Source organism: Tasmannia lanceolata, unplaced genomic scaffold (genome assembly GCF_043159265.1).
Source record: "Tasmannia lanceolata isolate RefF3 unplaced genomic scaffold, GAP_Taslan_0.1 ptg000006l, whole genome shotgun sequence".
In the NCBI taxonomy this organism is placed as follows: domain Eukaryota; kingdom Viridiplantae; phylum Streptophyta; class Magnoliopsida; order Canellales; family Winteraceae; genus Tasmannia; species Tasmannia lanceolata.
In genome coordinates, this window is record NW_027518683.1 from 46,810,894 (window position 1) to 46,826,139 (window position 15,246).

Here is a 15,246-nt window from a genome sequence, read left to right on the forward strand (position 1 = left end):
TGAAATTAATTATCTAATGCATGAATGGTTTCCTATTTTCATATTGCTTACGAATATTAATAAAATAGTTGATTCCATGTATCGGGCACTCCAGGCAAACACCAATGTTTGCAGTCGGTGTAGTGTTGTGGATCTGATTTTGGCTCCTCTGTCAATTACTTCCCTTGTGATTCTGTGTAAACCGATGCATGTCCGTCTATCCGGTGCTCTGAGAGTTGTGTTATGTTGATGGAGGAGACAAGAACCTTCATTTTATCAACTATACTCATCACCACATTCATCTGTCGATCGAAGCCCATCGCATAAGGCATTTCGTGGAATGGTTGTTGCATTAGAGTGCAGCCACCTCAGATGATTTAAATGAATAAGACAAAATCTAAGCCTATGTGGCTGCTCTCTCATGCAACAGCCGTTGCGTGAAATGTCTTATGCGATGGTCCCTATCAAGTCCCTCGTGGCCACGTTTGAATACCCACAAGATTTAGATTTGGATTTCTCACTTTTGCAGTTGAGATTTGGAACTCGATCAGTGAAAAAAATCCGATTTTCAAATCTGTTCTATAAGACATTATTTGGAAATCAATATTTGTGGCAATTACCTTCACCCTCGCTGCTCCTTCACCTTACTGCAGCAGCAGAGTGAGTCCTCTCTCTCTCTCTCTCTCTCTCTCTCTCTCTCTCTCTCTCTCACACACACACACACACACACACACACACACAACATGAGCATGAGGATGATTGATGAATTATTGTATCCAAAACTGAAATCCAAATCCAAATACAAAAGCATGAGGTATCCAAACGTAGCCTATATGAATTCAAGGCCCCGCTTTTAAACTTCGTAGGTTTGATTTTCAACATCTAAGACGAATGGCTTAGTTATTAGCGTTATTTTACTTTCAAAGGATAACAATAATAAGTAAAGAAAGATTTGGTATGAAAACCATTGAAACTTCTAGTACCACAATGCTTGGGAAAGGAAAATGTACACAAAGAAGAGACTACAAATTATGGGTCTTGCTTCCTTCTCATTATTCAGAGACAAGTTTTCATATTATGTGAAGTCCTATGACAAGCTTTAGCAGAACACAAAATTGAAGTTAGTAGATAAACAGTTTGGACCTGCTTCTGAATGGAAAATGCTACAAACCATGTTCCGCCAAATGTCATTGAGAACACCTTCATTGGATGATCCAACACCCTTGATGCATAAGCCTCATTTATGTTACGACCACGAAATGATAATCCATTGATTTTTGAAGTTCTTTATCTTGGGCATGGGATGTCATTTGGGATGGGACCACGACCATGTGGGTCGCCTCATGATGCACAATGATATTTGATTTCACATACATGTCCATGTGTGAGACCCAAAAATTGCTTGTTACCATTCACCGCGAAAATGACTTCTACCTAGTCATTTTCGTGAAAAATATGGCATTTATGGTTTTTTTATTCTTCTTCTTGGTGATGGAAAAATGAGGTGGAGCTCATCCTTGTATCTCTTCTACTCTACCATGAGGAATGTTAGCCTTTTTAGGACGTAGGACAATAGATTACTATTTATTTGGTTTTTTCCTCTTTGGAAAGCTAGTAATGAGTTAGTTTATTAGGATTTGTTTCCTAAGTGTAGTAGGATTACACTTCTAATTATAGGTGTTCTAATTTTAGGGCTTTCTTTTAAGAAAAGTTTACTAAGTTGGAAATTGCATTTCTTTTATATAAGACATTGTAAGCTGTAGTTTTAAATGAATCATGGAATAATATCAAAGATGTTTGTCTCTCTCTATCTCTCTCTCTTCTTCTTCTTCTTCCCTTTCCTAGTGGATTCTAGGGTTCTTCTTCCTCTTCCTATAGTGGATTCTAGGGCAATTATCGGATCGTATGCTTCGGATGCGATTCCACGTTTGATCCGCTGTGTTATTTTAGTACCAACTGTCGTAGTAGTTATAGTTTTCTTGGTGGGTTGTTTCTGCGTAATTCATCAATTGCTGGAAAAGGGATGCTAAGGAAACTCATCAAAAATTGCCTAGTTCATCAACTGCAAAGGAAACTTGCCTAAAATTACCTATAGAAAGTATTTCAATTTCTTCATTTCACATCCCCCTCTACATTGAACTCTTCTTCCAGCATATGGGATTAACTTCAACAGAATCTGAGCCTAACTTGGGCCCTCATACAAATTGGAGCCTTGGAAAAGGTTCCCACAGTAAATCAATCAATCCAGGTTGAGTGATGGAGCTAATCCAAACAATCACACATTTTATATAATAGGATAGGACATGTAAATAAAAAATAACCCAATACAAAACATGAGGTAATCATAAATTACAGAAAAGATAAAGAGAGCGTACAGAATACCACTTGGAGGGAAGTAAACAGTCCAACAAAAAACTCCACCACAAAGCCTACGTTTAGAATGTTGAAGCTAAAGGATAGAAATTTCATCTTCTTAGAAACAGAATAAAGTTCAAATCCACTTTCATGAGCCTATACTTTGCCTTTTTTAAACCTCACAAAATTGTTAACTATTACATAATAAATTAGGAGGCATAAAGATCTCTCATTGAACCTTCATACTCTTAACCCTCTATAATATACTACTGTATTTTTACATAGAAACTTGAGTATGTTGTAATGCTTTCTGGTTCACTAAAACAAATGTAAAGTTCATCAAAACTTGTATTCGACTTGGGAACCAAATTTGTTACATTGTTCACAACCTTTAGGAAGTGTGTTCAAATTGGAAAATACACTGGATCCTGTGAGAATACTTCTATAGCCCCAGCAATGTAGAGAGCACAAATCAACAACTAATGGCTTCATGAAGCCAATTTCTTCCCTTCAATGTCTTGCCTTTGAAAGAGTGGCATTTTTTTTGGGTTAAACTCACCACCTTGACCATGCTAAGTGGGTCCAGGTATGGGATCTAATTCCATCAAATGTAGGCAGGATTTTGTCTTGAAGGTAATTTGTTAATACGATCAACATGAATATGGTGTTGGATGCCATCTTACTGTTGGATAATAATCTTGGGGTCAAGTAGATTAGTTCAACAATTTAAATGAAGTAAATCAAGTAACTAATTGGAATCACATAAGAAAATGAAATTACCGGTGGTGATCTTAATTGCGATCCTCAAAACCGTTAGCAAGATTCAAAGCAAAATATAATGGAAATGAAATTGAATTTGAAATAAAGTTGAGTGGTAGAGGCACGTTACGGATTAACGCTACCCTTAAGATAGATTATCGCCCCACTACGAACGGTATGCAATCGGGTTCTCTTGCAACCTATCTCTAGGATACAACACCACTATCTTTTGCCTTTGACGGTGTGCACGCACCGGCTCGGACCTTGCGAACAATGGTTGATGCCAAATAATTTGCCCACTTGAAAAGAAACTTGCAAAATCTTGAAAAGCTTAAAGCTTGTAAACATGCAAAGTCTTGAAAAGCTTAAAGCTTGTAAACACAACTCAAGAAACAAGAGAAACCAAGGTGAGGAATGGAGATGATCGTCTTTGTGTGCGAAAAGGTGTCTCAAATATACACCTTTATAATACACTGTTCATTACAATCCATATGTCTACCGTTGTACAACGGTCACAATAGGCATTGCAAACGACTAAAATTTTAAATGAGAGTAAGGTTGTAAACGCATTATAATATTACAATGTGAAAACGCATAAAGCTTTTAAGTGCAATAAAATATTATAAAGAAGTAAAACGGTAGCATTATAAAATTATAACCTTTGAATTTTCATTCACATACAGACAAAAAAAATTTAAGACGTTAAATGCTAAAAAATAAATAAATAACTCCAGCACTTACTACCCAGCCCAAAATGATATTTCACCAGAGTTACTTGTCTTCACAGTCTGAGTTTGAGATGTCTGTGCATGACTTCCAGTATGAGACTCTTGGGCAAGCCCCAACACCACCAATGTTGACCTAATATAATATTCACATTTCCAAACTCCAATGTATCAATATTGTGGGGGGAGTTAAATTGGACAAGAAAGAAAAACAGGGTCCGCAAGAACCTTGGTAATGATGATCGCCGTTTGGTTGGTTCAATGCATTTTCAAGCTGTGATGCTGGTAACTGGTAAGAACAAATGATATTCCAATGTCAAAATATACATGAAACAATCTCAAATTGTATAATGAGCAATATGACAAGTCAGACTAGGGGATTTAGATAAAAAAGAAACATCAGACCTTGTTCACTGCGGATATTTTACATAGTTGATTTCCTACATTTTTTTCAATAGTGATAGCCAAAAATATCAACAATGAGAACACCATACGATCAATGTAGAAAGTAGAAACACCGTTTGTAAGCCCAAGGGTTCCCCATGGGTTCATTCAATCACCTTGTTTTGATGATTAACAAACACAGATTGATTAGTCGTTTATGGACTGATCAGTTGCCTTGAGTGTTGTGTCTTAGACAGGAACTTGACATGCTTGACATGTCATATCGCCATTACACAATGCAACACAACACATGCTTGAGGATCAACATGCAAAGGAGCTTGAACACATTGGTGGCATCATCCTTGGAAGATGTTAAAGCAAGGAGCTCAAGTGAAGATCCCACAAGCAATCCAAGAACCACATTGAAGATCAAATGAAGATTGGCTCAAGAGTTCATTCAAGAGAGTGTTCAAAAGGGTAGTATGTATCACCTTTCTCTCTTGTGTTTTCTCTTGATCAAGGCACATCTTAAAACCCCTAAAAATATGTTTTTCAAAGAGACTAACACACCCTTTAAGGACTTAAATGGATAAGTGAATAGCCATGGTGGTGTACCAACATGTTGGGACCCATATGGCATTCAACACAAGAATGAACAAAACAGAGTTCCGAAGCAACAACCTGGACCAGCAACTAAATCCTATCAAAACTTATTTAAAATATTTTCAAATATTTTTGAAAATATTTTTAACAGATAGCTCTCATTTTTCTCATATCCGTAGAGTATAGGAACGTCAAAATCCGACGAGAAATGAGGGAGATATGAATTTTACAAGTTCGACACTGTTTGCTGGAAACCAGTCTCGGAACTCCGAGAATTATTCTCGGAGCTCCGAGAAATGCACCAGGTTCTTAAACTTAAATCTCTGTTTGGTTTCTCGGAACTCCGAGAAACCCTCGGAGCTCCGAGCTCGGAACTCCGAGAAAATTCTCGGAACTCCGAGAAGTGTATTTTCTCAAAAAAAATTATAGCCGTTGGAGGCCCAACGGCTAGTTGATTTTTTGACCCAGTTTTGACTGTTTTACCCCCCAAACGGTCACATGGAGTTGGGACTTTATATATACCCATTCAAGGGTCCAAAACACATGAGGAACATTGTCCAACTCTAATAAACCCTATAAATTCATTTGTGAACTATTTTTGGGTTAAATTCTCTCACCAACCAAACTCTTTGTGCCTTGATTTGAGAAAATCTTTTGAGATTGGTTTAGGCTTAAACTTGTTTATTCTTGAGAGCATCCTTGGAGCTTCAACTTGCATTGTAGCCTACATAGAGGCAAAGTTTTTATCTTCTTCTTTACTCGATCGGTGGCAAGGGCATCCGTTGTTTTTAATTCCCTTGGGTGAACCGCTTAGAACTCGGCGGAGAAGGAGAGTCATTGTAAAGGTGGAAGGGCATCCTTATTTAATTCCCTTGGAGTGTAAAAGCCTAGGAGCCGGGCGTCGTGGAGGTCTCAATAGTGGAAATCCTCAAGTGCGACCTTGAGAAGAGTGGAGTAGGCCGTTTGCCGAACCACTATAAATCTTTGTGTCACTTGTGTGATTGGTATTTCTCTCACTCCCTCTCACTCTCTTATTTGATTATTTGTCCTTAGAATTGAGTGAGTAGTTAGCATTGATAATCAACCTAAATATCTTAACCTTGCTAACTAGGCTATTAAAATTACCTAATTAAGTTTGCTAATCAACAATGGTTTTGAACGTATATTAATTTGTAATATTGTATAAGTTCAACTATTTCAAACTTAATTAAACAAGGGATAAGTCTTGGGTGAAATCTTAGAAAAGGTTTTTAAAAAGGTAAAGGTTTTATAAACATCCTATTCACCCCCCCTCTAGGTTGCCAAACCAAGTCACTACTTGGATTTCAATTGGTATCAGAGCTTGGGCTCTTGATTAAGACCCTAACCGGTTAAGAGTTAAAAAGATCAAATTTTTTGGCAACTTAAAAGATGGGATCTAGACTACCTATTTTAGATGGTTCGGATTATGGATCATGGTTGATCCATATGAAGACATACTTAAAATGTCTAGATAAAGATATGGTAAAGATAATTGAAAATGGATTTATTTTAAATGCTAAATCTAAAGGATTAAATGAATATAATAAAAAATTATCTTTACTAAATACAAAAGCCCTAATTGCAACATGTTGTGCATTACCACCACACATTTATGAGAAAGTATCCTCTTGTAAAAATGCTAAAAATGTTTTGGACTCTATTGAAAATCTTCAAAATCAAAACATGTGCTTAATGGGATTATCTAATGTAGACCCCTTGGATAATGCCGAATTCACACTTGAAGAACTTATTGAAAATGTCCAAGAATTACATAAGAAACTTGAGGATCAACTAGCTAAGAATTTAAACTTGAAAAACAATTTAGCTAGTATTCACAAGGAGTTTAGGTCACTAGAAATAGATCATGCACATCTTAGTGAAGAAAATGAAATTTTTAAAAAAGATTTTATTGAACTAAGTGATACCATTGCTTCACTAAGAGAGGAAAATCAACTCCTTAAAGAAGAAGAAGAGAAAATCAAAATGCTTTCATCTCTTGAATTAATAAATTTTAAAACGGAAATCAATGACTTAAACATCAAGAATGAATTATTAAGGTTGGAAAATCATAAGTTACAAGAGAATGTAAAATTCAATTGCCATCATTATCACTCTTGTAATTCATCATGTTCATCCCGTCCATCTACCTACCCTTATGCATCTTGTGACTATTGTGATAGATTTGGACATTACAAATCTAAATGCATGTTTAGATTTGTAAAAAGTAGTAAGTTTATTTGGGTTAGAAAAGATAAATTAACTAGAACAAACTTGCTTGGAACCAACATGGTTTGGGTTCCAAAATCCCCTACTTGAATCACATCATATGATTAGTAGATTTAGGGGTAATGAGCTTAAAATGAAATATCTTTTGATAGATTTGTTTGTGTAGATACCATGTACTTATTCTTGTTTGATTCTCATGTATCTATACGTTCTACTCTAAGTGCACACACTATGATTTAGATCTTATTGCACTTAGTATTCACCCACATTCATGCCACTATAGAATTTAATGTGAAAACCATAATTTGATCATAATAGAATATACAACCACATCACTTGCCCATGTGTTCAAATTAAATCTACAAGTATCTCCTTAGCATTTGAACCCATATTGGTAGTTGCTAGTAATTACATTAAATGATCACATCTTTCTAGCAAAACCAAAGGAAACCCATAGGTTTAAGACTTGAACCTAAATGGTTTTAAAATCCTTGGTCTCTTCCCAAAATTCATAAAAGGATATAATTTGTAAGGAAGTTGAAAATATGCCTAGATTCAATGTATCACTTGAAATGAAAATATCATAGGAATCTAGAATCATATTTGGGCATTTACTCACTTGAGTAAAATTAAAATTCACTATGGTGGTTGTGTACACTAGATTATGATGGGAACATATATCTCCCACACATCTTGGTTTTCAATGGGCTTATGCACTATGTGCTTAATGCCTTATCTTTACATTTGTGGTATGTGAATGTAGGAAGAAGATGTTTGGACCATGTACCTTATGTATCATGATCATTGTGTCCAAACATGGTAGACTATCCATGGAAGCTTTGATATAGATCATATCTTCCTCATGATTACCCATAGTGGTATACTCTCACTCATGAGCCATGGATGTCTCTCTTAGACATGGTTCTTTAATGTCCATTCTTCTATGTCTAAGTTCTATAGAATCAAGTCAAATTGGAATTCTTATATATATATTCTATAGATATCACCCCTTGGTTGATTATATCTACATGTATGAGATGTCAAACTTTAACTTAAAAGTCACTCAATTGGTGCCCTTAGCCTTCTTAGATTCTAAGAGGGAGATGGTACACTCACCGTAATTAAAATATCTAACAAATTGGCATTGTGCCAACCTCTCAAACATGAATAGGTATACATTTACATGTGATCTCCCTGGCTAGTTATATATGTTGCATACTTAGGGAAGTAAAACTTAAATTTGAAAAATATTATATCACATTTAGGGGGAGCATGAGCCAAAGATTGAACATCTTTTGTGCTATGCTTGTTTATCATGATGAGCTAGACTATGACTATCATTTTATCATGATAAACCGACACTTGGAGAGTAAAGTGTCTTCGTAGCCCAAGGGTTGATCTAAAATCATTCATTTGAAGATCCCTTAGAGTCTATGTTAGGACTACCCTTTGGATTCATGCATTGCATGACTCTCTTTCAAAGGGGGAGCTTAAAGGTCAAGATTTGTCCTTAGTGGCTTATCATATGATACTCAATGTATATATCATTTGGATTATGATAAGTACACCCATTAGGAGCCATGATTGCTCCATATGTGGTTAGTTCGGGCTTGTCTTATGCTCCTAAATTGGTATCATCTAGCATGTGACTGTTTTAAGACAAAAAGCCCATAGCCTAGGACTTAAAGTCATATCTTTTAGGCTTTTAGACTTATCTTGGATGATCTAGATTGGTATCATCTATTCCAAGAATAAGTTTTGATGGCCAAGCATTCAATTGTCATATCTTTGGCCTATTGTGTAATGTCATACCTTGTTTTTATATAAGGCAAATGACAAATACAAAGGGGAGAGATTACCTTTGCTATATTCATGTTTAAAATGACTATAATGACTTGCTTATATAGTTCATTTTTTCATTCCCCACCTATATGTGCTTATATGTTCATACTTTAACAAAAAAAAAAAAAAAGGCTTAAATGTTCATCTTTTTGAATTTTGTGCTCAATCTTGAATATCTTTCTTGTTTCCCATTCATAGGAGAAAATTATACTTTGTAATCTTAATCTCTATGAATTTGATTGCTTATCATGTGTACTTTCACTTGAAAATTTGTATTTTCATGATAAGTTTCACTGTCATGCCATATATCCTAATAGTTAGCCATATTAGGATCAAATGTCCATTTCTATGCATGCAAATTTAAGAATATATTTTTAACTTGAAATATACATATTCTTGCTTATCATGATGAGTCTATACTTACACATCACCTCATGATAAGATTCTAATAGGAATTTTAAAAACAAAAGGGGGCTTATCATGCTAAGTCTAAAACTTGCTTAATTTCTTTCATGATAAGTAAAATATAAGCTTTAACTTGCTAATCTATTACTATATTATGGGTCATAGGGTAGATTTATATTGGAATTATATATATACTAAGATATACCCTAAAAAGTTGTGCTAAATTTGGAATGTCTCTTTGTTTTTCCAACATAGGCTTGATTTGTTTTGTGTCATTCCTTTCCTATGTTGATTATCTCTTATCATGCCATATATACATTAATTTAATTGGTAAATCATGACAAGAAACTAGGGGGAGCATCATATTCTCATTGTATATCTTGATGCTTTATGTATTGTGCTTAAGTGCTTAATTCTTCCTTTTTGCTTATGCCAAAAGGGGGAGAATTTGTATAATTGATTAGATCCATTATCATATGCATTCTTGTATTATACCTTGTTGAATATATCTCATGCATATGTTGAGGGGGAGTAGTCATGATTAAATTGTCCATATAATCCTCATAAGAGGTTCCTCCCACCTATCTAATCAATTTGGTTTGTCATCATCAAAAAGGGGGAGATTGTAAGCCCAAGGGTTCCCCATGGGTTCATTCAATCACCTTGTTTTGATGATTAACAAACACAGATTGATTAGTCGTTTATGGACTGATCAGTTGCCTTGAGTGTTGTGTCTTAGACAGGAACTTGACATGCTTGACATGTCATATCGCCATTACACAATGCAACACAACACATGCTTGAGGATCAACATGCAAAGGAGCTTGAACACATTGGTGGCATCATCCTTGGAAGATGTTAAAGCAAGGAGCTCAAGTGAAGATCCCACAAGCAATCCAAGAACCACATTGAAGATCAAATGAAGATTGGCTCAAGAGTTCATTCAAGAGAGTGTTCAAAAGGGTAGTATGTATCACCTTTCTCTCTTGTGTTTTCTCTTGATCAAGGCACATCTTAAAACCCCTAAAAATATGTTTTTCAAAGAGACTAACACACCCTTTAAGGACTTAAATGGATAAGTGAATAGCCATGGTGGTGTACCAACATGTTGGGACCCATATGGCATTCAACACAAGAATGAACAAAACAGAGTTCCGAAGCAACAACCTGGACCAGCAACTAAATCCTATCAAAACTTATTTAAAATATTTTCAAATATTTTTGAAAATATTTTTAACAGATAGCTCTCATTTTTCTCATATCCGTAGAGTATAGGAACGTCAAAATCCGACGAGAAATGAGGGAGATATGAATTTTACAAGTTCGACACTGTTTGCTGGAAACCAGTCTCGGAACTCCGAGAATTATTCTCGGAGCTCCGAGAAATGCACCAGGTTCTTAAACTTAAATCTCTGTTTGGTTTCTCGGAACTCCGAGAAACCCTCGGAGCTCCGAGCTCGGAACTCCGAGAAAATTCTCGGAACTCCGAGAAGTGTATTTTCTCAAAAAAAATTATAGCCGTTGGAGGCCCAACGGCTAGTTGATTTTTTGACCCAGTTTTGACTGTTTTACCCCCCAAACGGTCACATGGAGTTGGGACTTTATATATACCCATTCAAGGGTCCAAAACACATGAGGAACATTGTCCAACTCTAATAAACCCTATAAATTCATTTGTGAACTATTTTTGGGTTAAATTCTCTCACCAACCAAACTCTTTGTGCCTTGATTTGAGAAAATCTTTTGAGATTGGTTTAGGCTTAAACTTGTTTATTCTTGAGAGCATCCTTGGAGCTTCAACTTGCATTGTAGCCTACATAGAGGCAAAGCTTTTATCTTCTTCTTTACTCGATCGGTGGCAAGGGCATCCGTTGTTTTTAATTCCCTTGGGTGAACCGCTTAGAACTCGGCGGAGAAGGAGAGTCATTGTAAAGGTGGAAGGGCATCCTTATTTAATTCCCTTGGAGTGTAAAAGCCTAGGAGCCGGGCGTCGTGGAGGTCTCAATAGTGGAAATCCTCAAGTGCGACCTTGAGAAGAGTGGAGTAGGCCGTTTGCCGAACCACTATAAATCTTTGTGTCACTTGTGTGATTGGTATTTCTCTCACTCCCTCTCACTCTCTTATTTGATTATTTGTCCTTAGAATTGAGTGAGTAGTTAGCATTGATAATCAACCTAAATATCTTAACCTTGCTAACTAGGCTATTAAAATTACCTAATTAAGTTTGCTAATCAACAATGGTTTTGAACGTATATTAATTTGTAATATTGTATAAGTTCAACTATTTCAAACTTAATTAAACAAGGGATAAGTCTTGGGTGAAATCTTAGAAAAAGTTTTTAAAAAGGTAAAGGTTTTATAAACATCCTATTCACCCCCCCCTCTAGGTTGCCAAACCAAGTCACTACTTGGATTTCACCGTTCAACTTAAATGGACATAAAAAAGATAAGACCCATATAGCCATTTGATAGACATCGAGGATTAGGGAAGCATGCATGTAACACTTGATAGCATTTTGGGAGTCAGATATACCCCTCGGTCCAAAATGGAAAGTAAAGCCAAGATGTGCAAATACATAATCACTAAGTTACAGTGGCAACAGTTTCCCCATCACGAACAACAAAGAACTTCACGAGGGTTCAAAACACTGGAACCACTATTTAAAAGCTTTGAATCAATCATTGACTCGCCCAGGTTGATTCTGTTTTTGGCCCAACTGCGTTAATCATAAACTCCCTCGGCTCACTGGAGTCAATAAAAAATTGGGTTTACTTTAGGAAAGTTCTTGTTCAAGGATGAGAAATATCCAGATTTAATCTACCACTTCCATCAAAGTTTAATATCCAATTCCAAATACCTTGGTCCTAGAGAAGAACACTCTAGTCTCATTAGGAGTCACTGTAGAATCAACCCAATTGGCCCATGTCTTCAAACCCATCCTATAAGCAGTCGGTGCTTCAAGCTCCTCAAACCCTTCTTCTCCATTCGAAAAACCTAAAATGATAATTATAACATAAAACAGATCACCTAGTTCAGAATGTTTAAGCATTTAGATCTCAGAAGTCTGAAGAACTAATCAGTTATGGAAAAAAGTCATGTTGTGCTGCAATTGATTAGCATCATCTAAATAGCTTACACTATTTGGCTGCATCATCAAAAAACTTAAAAAACTATACTCAATTATAGGAGTTAGAAGAACTTACATCGACTTTATCTTTAGGCCACTCATCCACCATGCATAAGTATTAAACACAAGGATATCCATCCCTATCCAGTTCTTTGCATGCTTGGAGATAGAATCTACTTTCAGTATTCTCATGTTTGGGTTCCTATTATATAAAGATCATAATTGGATTCGACAAGGTGCCCGGTATAATTTAATTGAAGCATTGTACTCCTGTGGGTGCATTGGATAAAACCATTATTAGCTTAATATTCAGAGAAATCCAAGATTTTGGGCCTCTTTGGATTCAACTAAGATTGATTCTTTGTGAATAAGACTTTGAATTTAATAGAATTTGCATAGTAAGGCCTCTTTTGTAGCCATTAAGCATATCATTTCTAAAACTATGATAACCATTATTTGCAAATAATCATATTTAACTTCAAAACCATTTGCATATAAGATTATATGCAAATAAATTTTATCCAAACAGGCCGTTAATCTGTGGAGGATTGGGGTGTTTGTACCTTAGCTTTGAATACAGATAAAGATCGACCGCGTCTTATGGAATTCTGGTCTGCTAGTATATGAGCTTGTACCATACAGACAAATGATTGTCATTGCCCTCTTTGAAGGATTTTGGTCTATTGGTATATGAGCTCATTGCCCTCTTTGTAGTGAATCACTTACAAACATTAGCCTCTTTCCTCTCAGTCTTTCAAGGGCGACTTTCGCATCAAACCTGGAAGATGAAGTCAATACTTACGGGTTTTCAATTATAACATAAAAACCACGCTTTAATGGGGAATGAGATTTGTTTACAAGTTGGTATATGCTTTGTCTGGCACTAAGTGATATGTACATGATGTAATTATGAATGTTGAACTATCATGCAATTTAAAATGTCGGGTTCTTAGATAAATTGACATTAATCTATAGTTTTGTACTAATTCCAAACTTGGGAGCCGTGAAGCTACCAATTACTCCAGTAGGTTAAGGTGTTGTTTGATCATTTATACTTTAACACTCCCCCTCACGTGTGACTCCTCTTTTTTTGGGTTCGGTGGATTTTAACATCACGGAGTTATTGGGTTTTGAATCCAGGACCTGGCGCGAGGCAATAGCTCTGCTACCAAGTGAAACAACCAATCACTCCAAAAGCATAAGGTGTTAGAGTTGGTGTTATTTATTCATTTAAACTTAAACAGATATTACTACTGATAGAATGAAAGAATTTTATACAAGAGTTAGTTAACCTCGGAAAGTTGCATTCGTTCGGCTGCCATTCCCAAAGCTGATAATCATTGTCCAGCCTTCCATTCTTTACACTTGATACTTGTCAATCCAAATACAGACAAGTCTGCTCTGAATACAAAGGCTTGTTGAACTGTTGAACACCCACTTCCCCTTTCCTACATTGCACTTATCTGCATCGAACTCCATCTTTTCTGCAACAAAGTCCTCTTCTTCAGAGGAATCCACTTTCTCCTCTACACAGCATTCAAATAGTTCATGTCAAAATCGCAAAATATTAGTCGAGTAGCAAAAGTGGCCAAGTATAATTACCTGTTGTAACCTCACTTATCAGATCTTGTTTAGAACAAGGTGTAAGCTTGAGAATGGAGGTGCGAGTGAGTGCGCAAATATCTTCTGCGTAGAGAAGACCGGCAAAGGCGAAGGCGCAAACTATGACAGCCATGATAGAGAGGGGAAGTTTCACTTTCGATGGTTTCATTAATAGCTTGTGTGAAAAGCATATCACTGTGAGTAGAAAATTCAGACAAGGTGTGAGGGGAGAGCTTCTATTTTGAAATATAAAGAGATTGAGTGATTAATAACATGTGGGTGGTATTTTTGAAAAAAAAAAAAAACATGTGGGGGTGCAACAGAATGATGAGAAATTAAAGAAATTTTGTGGGGTAATTTTTACCATTGAGTAGGAGTAAAGTAAAAGTAATGTATAGAGGGTGGTGGTCTCTATTATATTGGGGGGTTAGAAAAGGTGGCATGCCAACATCTTCACTACTTTCTAACCCCATTTGGCCTGCTTGATTAGGTGGGGGGAAAACAGAGAAGGGTGCTCTCTCTCTCTCTCTCTCTCTCTCTCTCTCTCTCTCTCTCTCTCTCTCTCTCTCACACACACACACACACACACACACACATACACACACACATGTGGCCAGCTATGGGATTATCTTTGCCATTTGTGTAGCATAAACATCCTCGTCCTTAATAGCTATTTGTTTTAGGAAACACATTGTTGCATAATTCTGTTTATGAGAATGATTTGGAGACAACAGTAATGATATTAATTAACGATCTAGGTATAATGACCTCTTTAATTAATTGACTGGGCCTGATGAACCTTTCCTTTTCATGAAAATTTGAACTCTTCTGCTTCTATAAAAACTCGAGAATCATGAGTGTCTTACATTTTATATCGAGAGGGTATGAAAAGATGTTGGTGGTAGGTCTGAAAGAGAGGCCGACTGTCTAGGTCGAGTGTGGGTTTTAAGTGTAGGCCTGATTCTTGTAGCGCCACATTTTTGACCCATTGAGAAATTGGGCCTGTTGTGCCTGACCAAACCCAAGGGGGAGAATTTGCAACCATAATTCGTGGAAGCATTGGGACCCGCACGTGTCCAACAATTGAACCCCACATCATTTCATGGAGGCTCTAATAATACGAAGCCCTACATATTCTCCCCCTTTCCTCTCCAAGCCACCCTCAAGTATTTATAACCATGGTTTTAAATTTCGACCGAAATCCGAAATGGCACATA

At 36.4% G+C, this 15,246-nt stretch overlaps 1 protein-coding gene across 1 annotated transcript; it reads right to left on the minus strand.

The window, feature by feature from the left end:
• Positions 1-2,660: 2,660 nt before the first annotated feature.
• LOC143880391 (protein trichome birefringence-like 3) lies at positions 2,661-14,513 on the minus strand. The gene is made up of 7 exons (XM_077383334.1): positions 14,394-14,513; positions 14,030-14,224; positions 13,720-13,953; positions 12,158-12,294; positions 4,047-4,107; positions 3,805-3,954; positions 2,661-3,736 (listed from the first exon to the last, which is right to left on the minus strand). The coding sequence occupies exons 3-6, from the start codon at positions 13,781-13,783 to the stop codon at positions 3,875-3,877; spliced, it is 342 nt and encodes a 113-aa protein (XP_077239449.1). The 5' UTR covers positions 13,784-13,953; positions 14,030-14,224; positions 14,394-14,513; the 3' UTR covers positions 2,661-3,736; positions 3,805-3,874.
• Between the last annotated feature and the right edge of the window lie 733 nt (positions 14,514-15,246).